Source organism: Amphiprion ocellaris, chromosome 1 (genome assembly GCF_022539595.1).
Source record: "Amphiprion ocellaris isolate individual 3 ecotype Okinawa chromosome 1, ASM2253959v1, whole genome shotgun sequence".
Classification (NCBI taxonomy): Eukaryota; Metazoa; Chordata; class Actinopteri; family Pomacentridae; genus Amphiprion; species Amphiprion ocellaris.
The window spans coordinates 4,891,181-4,905,068 of NC_072766.1; the positions used below are offsets into that span (position 1 = coordinate 4,891,181).

The following is a 13,888-nucleotide window of genomic DNA, read 5'->3' on the forward strand; positions in this document are numbered from 1 at the left end:
CGACAACCAGAGCGTGATTCTGTACAACAACATGTCGTCAGATGAGCAGAGGCAGATTGGTGTGGTGGTTCATAAGCAAAGCCTCGTGATCCTCAGTGCATCTGTAAACCATCAGGGGAATTACACGTGTTCTGTCGGGTAAAGTCCAAACCTGTTTTTGATGCTCTGTAGACCTTAACTTCTGTCAACATGCAGGACAGCAGGTTCATGAATGTGAGAGATGATTTTGCAGATGCACAGTCACTTCATTCTGGAAAGACTTTTTGCTTGCTTGAGTTGAGGAGATGCTGCCAAGTAATTCCAAGAGAAAAACATTTCTTTAATACCATGACAGGAATAGCAGCCGCTGGTCCAGGTTCAGGCTGACGGTACACACTCACTTCAGAGAGCATGACAATATAACATGTTACACATCTGCGTTATGTCAACTGCATTGCCCCACTACAAATGTCCCTGCTACGAGTTTCAGCAACCGCAGCATCACATGGCCCAAGGTATTATACCATATAAACAATACATAGCATTTTGTATATTTGAATATGTGAGTAATGTGAGTTCATGTCTAAATATGCTTCATTTTTGCTGGAGGGACCAGAATATGGCAACTTTCCAAGTGTGGAAAAGGAACACAGCGGCATCTACACCTGCACCTGGTATTTCCCATATCATGGTCAAACGTATAATGTGACCTTTGAAGTGAGACTTGATGTCCAAGAATTTGGTAAGAAAAGTACTTTCTAAGTTTATTTTTGCCTTAATGGAAGTTCTTATGCACAAAAGACGAGGAAAGTGCGTTCTCCCCCTTTTTTTTTTTTTTGCGTTCTCCCTTTATGTACAGATACTCCGAGGACTGCAGATATCCTAAAACCTCGCGAGACTACGTTTGAAGTAGAGCTGGGTGAGATTCAAATGAGTAGCGTGGATACACAGACGCTCACTGCCCGTCTGCAACTCTACTTTAAATTCTTGTGCAAACTTCTTTTTCTAGGCTCACCAAAGGTAATTGATTGTGAAGCTCTCACCTGGTCGTGCACTAATTCCGTACTGTACTGGCTCTCAAACTTTGACTTTGTGGACGAAGACCGCCCCTCACGAGTTTCCTTCAATCAGACATGGTAAGCACAGGACTCACATCGCATGTAAACGCTCCAGCAACTAAGTCTGGAAGTGCAGTTTCTTTACATGGACACATAAACACCCCACACTCCCATAAAACAGTTTGTCGTCCTCCATTATTCCTCGTCAGTCCCAGTGACAAAAACAGCAAAGAAATAAAGAGGACAGCGCCTCTGGTCTTTACAAAAGTTTTGGAAGAGGATCTGTCAAAAAATTTCACCTGCGTACTGCAACATGACGGCCAGACACTAAGCTATGTCACCATCACGCTGACCCAAAAAGGTAACTTATTACATATTACACAAACATATTACATATTTTTAATGAATAAATGAACTGCTAACTCAAAAAGCTTCAGAGCTTGTTTTTCATTCAGTCAAATAATCAATACATTTTTCATATTTAACCACAATATTCAGATTCACTGAGATGTCAGTTTGTTTGCCACTAATGAGTGTTTAAATTGCTATCGAATGATTAGTTCTCTCTATTATTTCCAGCTCGCCCTTCGCACACTTCCCTGGCTGTATGCACTGTTGTCCTCACAGTGCTGTCAGCTGTGATGGTATTTATCTGTGTGAAGTTTAAAGTTGACATCAGTCTTTTCCTAAGAGACACTCTTGGTTGCCATAGCAGTACCTCAGGTAAGAGTCATATTTATATTCCACCATGGTGTGTAGAGCTGTTATATTGTTGGATTTGTCCCATTGTTGGAATTTTGTTACCTCTGACACAAACCTACGTTTGAACTCAAGGATGGACTGATTAGAAATAGGGCATCAAAACACAGGTTGGGTTGTACAGCGAGAAATCGTACTCCATCTATGACATAAAATTTATCAGGATAAAATGAAGCGATGACATTTTATATCCAAAAGGTCAAAAGTCTCTTTTCGGGCCATCATTCAACACCAGAACTCAGAAACAGAAGAAGAGACTGTGATCATATTTCACCTTTGGTTAGAAACTAAATTTGTGACTCTAATCGTGAGTACCTACTTTCATTATTTTGCAGTCATTGTGTAGATCTTTAATGCTTCAGTGCTGCTGGGCAGATGTGTGTGAAGCATTTGTGTGTTAGATTTTGTGGTTTCTTTGCAGTAATATTGGAAGCAAGGTTTACTGTCATGGTCACAGCTTTGGGTTCGATGAGAATCAGCTTTTGTTGGCAAAGCATGTGAGCACATACAAGGACTTTAACTCAGTTTTGATGCTTTCATTGTACCTAAACACTTCAGAGTCACTACATACACTACCATGGCTTTTATTTGATTATTTTGTACATTGTAGATTAATACTGAAGACATCAAAACTATAAAAGAATACACATGGAATTACGTTGTAAACCAAAAAAAGTGTTAATCTTCAGTATTAATCTATAATGTAGAAAATAATACAAATAAATCAAAAACCTTGCATGAGAAGGTGTGTCCAATCTTTTGGCTGTTGGTGTATATTAGTTTGGACTGACATAGATGTAAACTGTAACCCGATTGGCTGGTGGAGGCATACAACTGCAAAGCAGCAGTTCTACATTTCTTTCTTTTTATCTCATAATGTATGTTAACCCTCATCTTGTCCTGTGGGTCAGAATTGACCCGTTTTAAAGTTTGAAAATGTGGGGAAAAAAAATATTTTCACTGTGAAACTTCTGATGTCCACATTTTCAACATTTTTGGGAAATCTTTGAACATTTTTTTGGTGGGAAAAAAGAAATGTTAAAAATGTTTCTTAAGAACATTCACAAAAAAATCAACCAAAATCCAGCGATTTTCGCTGGATTTTGATTGATTTTTATGTGAATGTTCTTAAAGAAAATATTAGAAGTTTTGCTGATATATATGGAATCATTTTAGATATTTTTACAATTTTTTTGAAGATTTTTACTCATTTTTTGAAAATTTTTACCAGAATTTTCTTGCCAAATTTGGGGGATTTTTTAAAAATAAAACTTTTAAGGGAAACTTTTAAGGAATTATTGGAATTTTCTTCCTGAAGGTTTTGCAAATATTCTGAAATTTGGGGAATTTTTTGGCAGATTTTTTGGATTTTTTTCAGACAAGGAAACAATATTTTTGGTGCCCGTAAATGAAAACAACAGGAGGGTTAAAAAAGTAAGAATTTGTGCTTTTCAGTATATTTTAATGTATGTGTATGTATGTGACAGAGTTTGTTGTCGTTTGCTTAGATGGAAAAAGCTATGATGCCTTTTTGATGTGTTACGAGAGTGACACAGATGGAGGATTTAATGCTCATGACAGAAAAATGCTGGAGAGTGTTTTGGAGGAGAGATTTGGTTACAGTCTCTGTCTGTATGATCGTGACGTCTTACCAGGAAGAGGTACACATTAAAGAAATCCTTTGAGGCTTTAACATCTTCAAAAATAATTATTAGAAAAAAGCAATGTTGAATCTGAGCTCTGGTTTCTTGCAGCTGTAGCACAAGTAGTGTTGGACTGCATCGAGCAGAGCCGGGCGGTGGTTTTGGTTCCTACATCTCCAGATCCTGGTCCGGGATCGGGCCTGCTGAGTGCCATCCATGAAGCCCTCGTAGAGAGGCAGACTCGCTTGGTTTTTATCAACACTGAGACACCCAAAGTGTCGAGATCGGGGTCGATACCAAAAGCTTTACAGCTTCTTAGCGAGTCTGGAAACCACGTCGCCTGGAAAGGCATGAGCTCCATGCCGCCCTCCTCCTCCTTCTGGAAGCAGCTTCGATATCACCTTCCTGCTCCACAGCGTGCACCAAAAATCCAGCTTTTACTACAGACAATCCAGGATGTTAGCTCAAAGTGAAAAAGTCAAGATTAATGGCTCATATCACACCTGTTGCCAAAATCACTGCTACATATACAGTGCATTAAAACTACGTTTTAGGCAAGGACATCTGCTGACACACTGACCATCAACTGCTTATTATTCCGCGTCTATAATAAAGAATTAATACTGATGTCGTTCATTTTTAACATTTAGTCTCATTTTTGTCTGTAATATCTTGTATTCTTGAATGCTGTGTTTCATCTGTTCTTTCAACTATTTTCGTCAGCCCCAAACATCTGCAATATTTGAATGAATTTCATCTAAAAATGTGCTTAATATTATTTCATAAAATATATACACCATTACATCAGCCTTTACACTGTGGCTGCTGACAAATCTAGAAATGTCTAAGGGGTGTAATGTCAGTGCAGCAGAGATGAGCAGAGGCACATGAATTAAAATCTGTTTTATATTTCAGTATATTTCATCGTATCTGGACTTTTCTCATTTGCAGCGCATTCTATTTCCTTCTGCTGCTTCATCGTCATCTTCCATTGCGTCTAGTGTGTGTATGCTCCATAAAATGAGATGCTGTGGTGCATTAGGACAAAATATGTGGAAACCGTACTTCAAAACAATTTATATCTGTCTCAATATTTCAGTATTAAAACCTAAAAAAAAATCCTATTCGCTTGATCTCCTTTTAATGCATTCTTTGGTAATTGTACTCTCGCTACAATAACACATTTACTACAACATTGAATTGCAGTTTTTTCAGCAAAAGGATTTTATGCAACATCCTGAACCGATGCATATGCAACAGCTAAATCTTGCATGTGTTGTTTACCAGCTAGCTGCTCAGAATTACTGGAAAATGCCTCTCTTACAGGACTGTTTACTTAGAAGTTTGATGTTTTTTCCTTTGTCATTGTGAGTCTAATGTTCAATCAGTATTTTAATTGATCTTAAATTTCCAGTTCTGTAGTTAGAATGATAATAATATCTTCATTTATATAACACGTATTAAAGATTATATTCAGAAAGACAATGTTATACAACAGAAAGCCAGTCAGTCAAAGACAGGAAGAAAAAAGACCACAGAAGCAAAACCAGATATATATACTTATAAATAGATTCAATTGAACCAAATTACACAAACCAATACATAAATAGACAAACAAAACGCCAATTCATACAAAAAAGAAAAAGAAGAAAAACACCCAAAGCATCACAGCACAGAGTAAACGAGATGATACCGACAGTTTGTCAAACATGCGGCCCGCGGGCCAAAAACAGCCCTCCAGAGGGTCCAATCCGGGACAACTTCTGTAAAGTGTAAAAATGACAGAGAAGACATGAACTGCAGATTGTAAATTTGTAAAACTATAAAATAATTTCTAGACCATATCAACTTTTTTTTGATCATAAAGTAAAATATTGTTCATTGTTCTTTTGTCATTTTATGTCTCATTTTTGTAATATTTTGTCTTTTTTTTGTCTGATTTTGTCTGATTTTTGTCATTTGTCTCATGTTTTTGTCATTTTGTGTTTCCTTTTTGTCTCGCTTGTGTTTTTTGTCTTATTTTTGTCATTTTGTGACTTGCTTTACTCGGATTTTTTTTGGAATCTTGTGTCGTTTTGGATTTTTTGGTCTCACTTGTGTTGTTTGTTTCTCGCTTTTGTAATTTTTTGTCTTGTTTGTGTCATTTGTTCATTTTCTGTCACTAACTTTTTTGTCTAATTTTTGTGTCTCTTTTTTGTTTTGTTTTATGTCGTTTGTTCCATCATTTATCATTTTGTTTCTTGTTTTTGTCGTTTTGTGTCTGATTTTTGTCATTTTGTGTCTCGTTTTTGTAATATTTTGCCTCGTTTTTGTTGTTTTTGTCATACTTTGGTCTGACTGTGGACTTTATTGCACTAAAACCAAGAAAAAAATTGGAGTTGTGTTAACTTATAGGTTATTATGCTGTGATTTTACTGGTCCGGCCCACTTGAGATCAAACTGGACTGAATGTGGAACCTGAACTGTAATGAGTTTGACACCCCTGGTTTACACGATGTACTCAGCAGGTTTACTGCCCAAATTTCATAATAGTTTTTGAAACAACATTCTTCATTTCAACAAAGGGTGGATGCATGCAGGTTTTGTGTTTCTAAACTACAACCATAGATTTTGGTGACTGAAATAATTGCTGTTGGCAGGTTTTATGAGCTGTAGTTACATCTACATGCTCAACCAATTTCCAGTTAACTCATGTAGGAAATAATGATAAAAAAATCCTCACAAACTGCTAAATGGTATTTAGACATCAGTAAGAATTGAGCATTTTTAACTTAGCATTACTTTATAGGGATAGAGGAAACAGCAGAGGCTTATGTAGGACACTGAAATGCAGATGTGACCCCAATAGCCAAGTCATCAGTGCATGCAGGTTAGCCAGACTTACCGCAGTTTAAAGCTATGAGAACATGCAACACGCTTTCAGTCTCTGTTTGCTCAGAGAAAACTGTGCTTGCATTTCCCTTCAACAAAGCTGCTCTTCACAGCCTTTCAAATCTGCCTAAACCTTTTATTTTGAATATGCATACGTGTCCCCTGTTACTATAGCTTATTTATTTATTCCTTGGTATTCTTTGTGCATCGAGTCATGAAAACTAAAAGTAGGTTTCACAACAGGAAAACTGAACTCAACAAAATACTCTTCTGCATTTTACATAGGAAGTGGCTAACAAGTGAGGAGAACCTAAATATTTTGACAAACTTCTAATGAAAATGTACTTCAAACGTCACCCAACAGGAAACTGAACGCAACCACCTACTAGAGCACCTATACACCCCTTCAAAACAGCTGCACCACAAGACTCACAGCTCACCAGAGCAGAAGCAACCACCAACAACGAAACTAAGAAAATACCGAGAACTCTGGAACAGATTACACTTAAGGAAATAATAGGGGGGGGGGGGGGACACACACACGCTGATTTCATGGTAGTCATAACTGACACCAAGAACCTTTTTTTTTTTTTTTTTTTTTTTTTTTTAGCAGATTTACAGACTCAGCATGCCAACTGAATACATCCTGCTCCTGCTCATCTTCCCCAGCCTGTCAGTGGGATGCTGCGGGAGTCAACAGGGAGAAAGAGGTACTTTATTTAAGCACAAGTTGTATTTCAGCGTTAAAGTGTTAAATGTTTCAAAGGAAGCCTGGATGTAGTTGCTGATGGCACCTCTAATGGTCGATTTAACTGTGGTTTTTGTGTTCAAAGCAAAGCGTGTGACCACATAGTACAATTATGTTCTCTTTTGATAGACTGGAATAAAGCACATAAATTGATATGTAACACAGTATGATATATTAAGGGTTTTAAGTGATGTTTCCACTTTTTTTTAGCTCTGCTTTGAAGCATACTTACACATAACATATTGGAGCAGCTTTTTATACTGAAATATGACTAATCTGTGTGTGCAGCTCATCAGCCTGATACTACACATCTACGCTACAGAGCTGTGGAGGGGGAGACCTTTACGATGCCCTGCATTGAATCTTTAAACCAAAAATATGTAGAATATTTGGAGACCAGATGGGTCAGGACAGGAGAAGGTGGAGAAGAAAAAAAAGATCCACCGTACCCCTGTGGGAACACAACCTTAGCTGAAGCAAAACTCTCTGCAAACTACACAACCCTCACAGGGTAAATGATGTTTTATTTAATGCAGTTTAACTAAAATTTTGCAATATGTGTTATTTTTTCTGTGGATATTACACTGGGATAAAGTTAATAATTTGATGATGCATGTGATATATTCAGGATTTTAAATGATAGTCTGACATTTTTTTTTAGCCCTTCCTTGAAACACACTCACATGTCCATATACAAGGAGCAGCTTTTGGTTCCTGTAATCGTCTCACTTGTCTGTACTGGGCACAAAGAGATCCCAGTTGGACAAAAAGTTACTTTTTGTTCAAAATTTCTTGTGTTACTACAAAACACTAACTGTGGAAGCACAAAGCAGAAATTTTGTTTCAAATTACAAACTTCTGAAGCCATATATCAGGGATGTCAAACATTTGGCGTGTGGGCCAAAAGCGGCCCTCCAGAGGGTCCAATCCGGCCCTCAAAGTGAAAAAATTACAGAGAAGACATTAACTGCAAAATGTAAATTTGTAAAACTATAAATTTAAAACAATTTCTAGACCATGACAAGTTGTTTTGATCATAAAGTAAAATACTAGATTGCTCATTGTTCTGTTGTTGTATTGTGTCTTGTTTTTGGAATATTTTGCCTTGTTTTTGTTGTTTTTTATCTGATTTTTGTCATTTGTCTCATATTTATGTCGTTTTTTTTCTCATTTTTGTCGTTTTGTCTTGCCTTTTGGTCTCACTTGTGTTTTTTGTCTTATGTTTGTCATTTTGTGTTTTGCTTTATTCAATGTTTTGTATTGTTTTTGCTGTTTCATGTTGTTTTTCTCGCTTGTGTTGTTAATCTGTTTTTTGTTGTTTTGTTTCCTTTCTTTTGTCATTTTTGGTCTTTGTGTCATTTGTGTAATTTTTTTGTCTTGTTTTTGTCATTTGTCCATTTTTTGGCCCTTTGTAACTTTTTTGTTTAATTTTTGCATCTTTTTGTTTTGTTTCGTGTCATTTGTCTCATTTTTTGACGTTATGTGTCTTGTTTTTGCCATTTTGCGTCTGATTTTTTTAATATTTTGTCTTGTTTTTATTGTTTTTTTGTCTTTCTTGTCTGACTTTTGTCATTTTGATCATAAAATACAATATTATATCATTCAGTTCCAGATACCTGTGACTAAATATTTTGTTCCTTTGTTGAAACACGGTGATTTGTAAATTGTAATGTGTAAATGATAAACTGAGGCATAATATTGCTGAAATTGAACTTCTTTTTCTGAAGAAATTTCAGTTTATTCATAATGTTTTGTAAAAAGATAATTCCTTCAATGTGTTTTTTTTTTTTTTCAGAATGGACTTTTTTCCACTAAAACAAAGGAAAAATTTGGAGTTGTAGTTATTTATAGGTTATTATGCTGTGATTTTACTGGTCCGGTCCACTTGAGATCAAATTGGGCTGAATGTGGAACCTGAACTAGAATGAGTTTGACACCCCTGCCTTATATTAAAATGAAGGGATGAATTTTGCCACTTTCATTTACAACAGAAATTAATTTCCACACTATGGAGAAAAGGAATGATTACAGCAGTACGAATGAACATGTGAGTGATATTTTGAAATTAAAGGCTTGAAAAAATGTGAGCCTATCCTTTTAGATGCTATAAAGATATCATTAGCTGTTCAGTAAAATGTGAATTGCAATTTTTTTCTTTTTTTTAAAAAGAAGAAATGCACGTTACTACATGAACTTCTGGTTAAATTTTCTGTTCTCTGCTGTCCAGTGGCAGCAAACGGATCTTGCATTTACAGGTGGTGAAGAAACCCAAGTCGAGTTGCTTCCAGCCTGAAGAGAAAATAGCAGTGGTGCGTCTGACTGCTAGAGGGGAGATCACCTGTCCAAGCTTCACCTGCAGCAACAGCACAGATGTCATTTGGTATAAGGTGAAGTCCCCGCAAGAACTGGATTAACCATCTCAAGATGCAAACATTGAAATCACAGCAAAAAAATAAAAAATCACTCAGACATGTGTTTTCTTACAGGACTACATACCTCATTCCTGTGAAAAGGAGGGAGTGTTATATCTCTGCCCAGCCAGAGAAGATCACGAAGGTTTATATTTCTGTGATAGAAGAATAAGGGAGGGGAACGTCACGTGGACGATCAGGAGGCCTGTTTACGTTAAAGTTGGACGTAAGTGCTGCGTTTGAGTGTGTTTTTGGTTGAAGTTGATTAATGTACAAATTATTTTCTATGTATTATCATACTTATTCAGTTCAATTCAATTCAATTTTATTTATATAGCGCCAATTGCAGGTCCAATTGTCTCAAGATGCTTTACAGAACCCATATGCCTGAACCCCCAGAGCAGCCCTGAGGAGACAGTGGCAAGAAAAAACTACCTTTTAACGGGAAGAAACCTTGAGCAGAACCCGGCTCTTTACATGGGGGAACCCATCTGGTGCTGGCTGGGCGGGTTGAGAGGGACAGAAGAGGTAGAGAGGTGAAGATGGAGGAGGAGGGATGGGAGAAGAGGAGGGAGGTGAACAAGGAACATATAACACACAGATGGATTCATACATGATAAGATAGATGATACATACAAAGTACAAGCTAGCATTGAAACTGATTCATAGTTTACTGTTATGATGTACGGCTCTGGCATTAAGTATACTACATATATAGCTGGTTGTAAAATTCAAACAGTGTGTAGATGAAAATATCAAGTATAGTGAGGGTGATGCAGAGTAGACTGGTGGAAATGGGCAGCTGGAAGCAGTGGGCTTATGCTACAAGGTGCAGGTGAAAGGAGACGCTGTGTTTACACCATTATTAGAAATCAGCAGAACTCTACATATGGCAGTGTTGGTTTGACATTTCATATTAATCCCAAAGGCTTTGAAGTAGGGCTGGGACTTTAATGCGTTCATTTCGGTAAATTAATTGCAGTCAAAAACAACGCGTTCAATAAATTAACGCATTTAATCGCACCTTAATTAATTATAAACTTTTTGTTTATTAAAAAAAATTCATAAATAAAAATTTATATTCCTAAAAAAAAGAACCATCAAAATTACACCATTTATCAGACCCAGAAACTATGAAAACAGAATGAATCTGTGGATTTTCAACTTTTTGAATGTCCTTGAACTACTTATGCTTTTGTTATGTGCCATACAGTGGAAAAACCACCTAAATCCCGGCTTTAAATAATCAAAATCACTTTTTTCTATATGTCCCATTTTAAAATTTTTATAAATATTAAATTATAAACACATATATGTCTATTCATTGATTTAACTGTCAACCACAATTTTATTTGAATTGAAAAACTTCACTTGTGTCAAATATTGCTATTTGACAAAAGTGCGATTAATTGGGATTAATTAAGTGCAACATCTAATTAATTAGATAAATTTTTTTAAATCGTGTTCCACCACTACTTCAAAGATCTCTTGATGTCAAGTTTTCATTTATTCACTGAAGCAAACATTGACAAGACTGGCAGGCACCAAATTTAATAACGTTTACCAGATGATGCATTTTATATTGTTCCTGTCACGACCACAATGAAGCATTTGTGTTTTTAAAGGACATGTCTCCACAAGTGTGTCCCTGTGGCCTGAGTTTTGCTCCAACTGGTGAATTTCATACATGTTCAACACACACAAGGTGAACTGCAATCAGTGCAGAGTTACCGTAACTGACAGTTGTCTCATTTGTAAATAATATTCACGTCAACATCCAAGGAAGATTTTCTGAAAGCTGAAAACAGGAAATAGCAAGCAAACATCGATTTCTTACATCAGTCCACTGTTTAAGATGATGAACCCTCCTGTTGTCCTGCAGGTCAAATTGACCCATTTTAAAATTTGACAATGTGGAAAAAAATATATTTCACAGTGAAACTTCTGATGTCCACATTTTCAACATTTTTGGGAAATATTTGAACATTTTTTGGTGGAAAAAAATGTTTAAAAAAATGTTTCTTTAAGAACATTCACAAAAAAATTTGCTGGATTTTGTTTGATTTTTTTGTGAATGTTCTTAAAGAAAACATAAGAAGTTTTGCTGATATATATGTAATCACTTTAGATATTTTTAGGATTTTTTTGGAAGATTTTTCTCACTTTTTGGAAATACTTACAAGAATTTTCTTGCCAAATTTGGGGGATTTTTTTTTTTTTTTTTAAAGAACTTTTAAGGGAAACTTTTAAGGAATTATTGGAATTTTCTTCCTGAAGGTTTTGCAAATTTTCAGAAATTTGGGGAATTTTTTTGCAGAATTTTTGTATTTTTTCAGACAAGGAAGCAATATTTTGTGGTGCCTGTGAATGAAGACAACAAGAGGGTTAAATGGTGAAAACGAATCTACAAAGGTACTTAAAAAGGTTCTCAGCTTTATCAGAAAATGTCACAGGAAGAAGGATGTTCTTGCACTGTTTTTTAACATAGGTTCCTTTAACTTCAATGGTCCACTGATGTTCAAGCTTCCCTTTCCCTTCATGGAAGAAAGTCATATAGTGAGCTGACAGAAACTCCTCAACAGAATGGATGGACTTCATTGTCACTCTGAAAATTTCAGCCAAGCAAGTGGGATTTCAGTTTGGGAAACAGATAAGAGTTGGATAGTGCAGGTCGGGTGAGTAACATTCATGAAGCAACAGTTCAAAGCCACATTTAACTGCTTCTGCTATTTGGGCTGTATGGACGGACGCAATATTCTGAAGCAACAACTCCATTTTTTGGTTTCCCTTGCACTTACTTGTTTTCAAAGAGAAATGACAAACATCACATATTGGTGGACAGTGATGTAAACCTTTATAGTATATAGTTATTCCCCAAAATGGGAGTTTTGGGAATAACACTTCCTGTTTCTGTGTAAGATTGAAAACTTTTTGAAGTACCCTTGTAGTGCTTTATTTCACCTCCTGCCATGTGTCGCCCTCCTCATCCCCAGTCTAACCCTAACCGGTCGAGGCGGATGGCCACCTTCCTCGAGCCTGGTTCTGTCAGGGGGTTTGGGTTCTCCGTTCTTCACCTTACTTTGTGAAGTGCTACGAGATGGCACTTATTGTGAACTGGCGCTATGCAAATAAAACTGAATTGAAATGAACAACTCTGAAAAGAAAATACACGCGTCTCAAATTACACTCCAGTACAGTCGCCATTACTAATACTTTTGGTGAACAATTTGCTTGATATAGGTAGAATGAAGTTCAATTATAGAAATATTTGACTTTATTTTGTAGGGTTTATTGATTAGCACAGCAGAAATCAAGCAGAACAGTGAATGAATTCTTGCAAGTGTAAACATCTTTACCATTATTCCCTCTCGCCAACCACCACTCCAACCTTCCCACCCCAACCCCACACTTTCTGTGTGTTGACTCCTACAGTCTTATCAATGGTCTGTTTGTAGTAGTATAGAGTGACTAATAGTGACAATCAACTGTTAGCGAGCAAGAAATGTAGAAAGTGCTATAGAAAGTGCTACTGCAGTTAAACAGAAGCAAGAACTATGTCTGGGTTTTGTTCATGAATTTAAGTAAAAAGCAACTGGACTTCTCTTTATTGTCCTTGTTGACATTTCCCCTTTTATCCAAGAAGCTTCTTCAGCTCTAACTGACTGAGAAGGAGTCACAGAAATATATTATCATCCACATATACGTGCTAATGCCTTGAGGTATGAATGATTGTGAAACTTGCAGGTTTCGCTACAGTTGTTGCGAAACTACTGGGGCACTTGAGTTAATCAAGATGTCAATCATGGGGAACCTATCTGAGGAAAGATCTAAAGACTGCATCACAAGCACCTGATAAGGGTTGTTGTGGTCTCTTCCTCTGTTTAGAGACAGCAGCTCCGGTTGTAGATACTTTCCACTGTTTTGAGTCAAACCTACACTCTTTAAGACGATGAATTACAAACTCCTCAACAAATCTATTGATGAGTGGAATGAAAAATGTTTCATTCAGATCTGTGAGAGCTTGAAAAGCCAACACCAAGTACAAATAACAAACAAAAACACTAACCACTGTCATCAATCGCTCTACATTATGTACCACAAAGACTTTTCTTTTTTTTTTTTTTTTTTTTACATTTTCTACTAAAGCTACCCTGGTGATGGATCCACCATAGTGTCATGATCTATGACAGATGTTGTTCTCGGCTCTTTAACTACCCTCCTAAACACTGGCAAGTGCTCTAAATTAAAAACAAAGCAATCCCAGAGACTCAGAGAATCATTTGTTGGGTGTTTTCATGCATATTTTTGTAACTTTAGCTCTATATAGTCAGATTAGTCTCTATAATTAACAGTGTTGTGAGGACTTGGCCATAGTATTTATGATACTTAGGTTAAGTTCTATAATTTATAAAACTATAT

At 36.5% G+C, this 13,888-nt stretch overlaps 2 protein-coding genes across 2 annotated transcripts in view; both read left to right on the top strand.

Annotated features, from left to right (window-relative positions):
- Positions 1–13,888, top strand: part of LOC111564828 (interleukin-18 receptor accessory protein-like) — a 25,725-nt gene continuing 11,837 nt past the window's right edge. Inside the window, exons 1-5 of the mRNA XM_055012841.1 lie at positions 1–138; positions 6,921–7,020; positions 7,347–7,569; positions 9,286–9,445; positions 9,545–9,695. Coding sequence (XP_054868816.1) covers positions 6,939–7,020; positions 7,347–7,569; positions 9,286–9,445; positions 9,545–9,695 — 616 coding nt within the window. The 5' untranslated portion in view covers positions 1–138; positions 6,921–6,938. The remainder of the gene's footprint in view (positions 139–6,920; positions 7,021–7,346; positions 7,570–9,285; positions 9,446–9,544; positions 9,696–13,888) is intronic.
- LOC118469910 (interleukin-18 receptor 1-like) lies at positions 126–4,082 on the top strand. Its single transcript, XM_035945661.2, has 8 exons — positions 126–494; positions 596–721; positions 839–898; positions 989–1,115; positions 1,247–1,398; positions 1,617–1,760; positions 3,305–3,457; positions 3,551–4,082. Exons 1-8 carry the CDS (start codon positions 404–406, stop codon positions 3,910–3,912), a joined length of 1,215 nt encoding a protein of 404 aa, XP_035801554.2. The 5' UTR covers positions 126–403; the 3' UTR covers positions 3,913–4,082.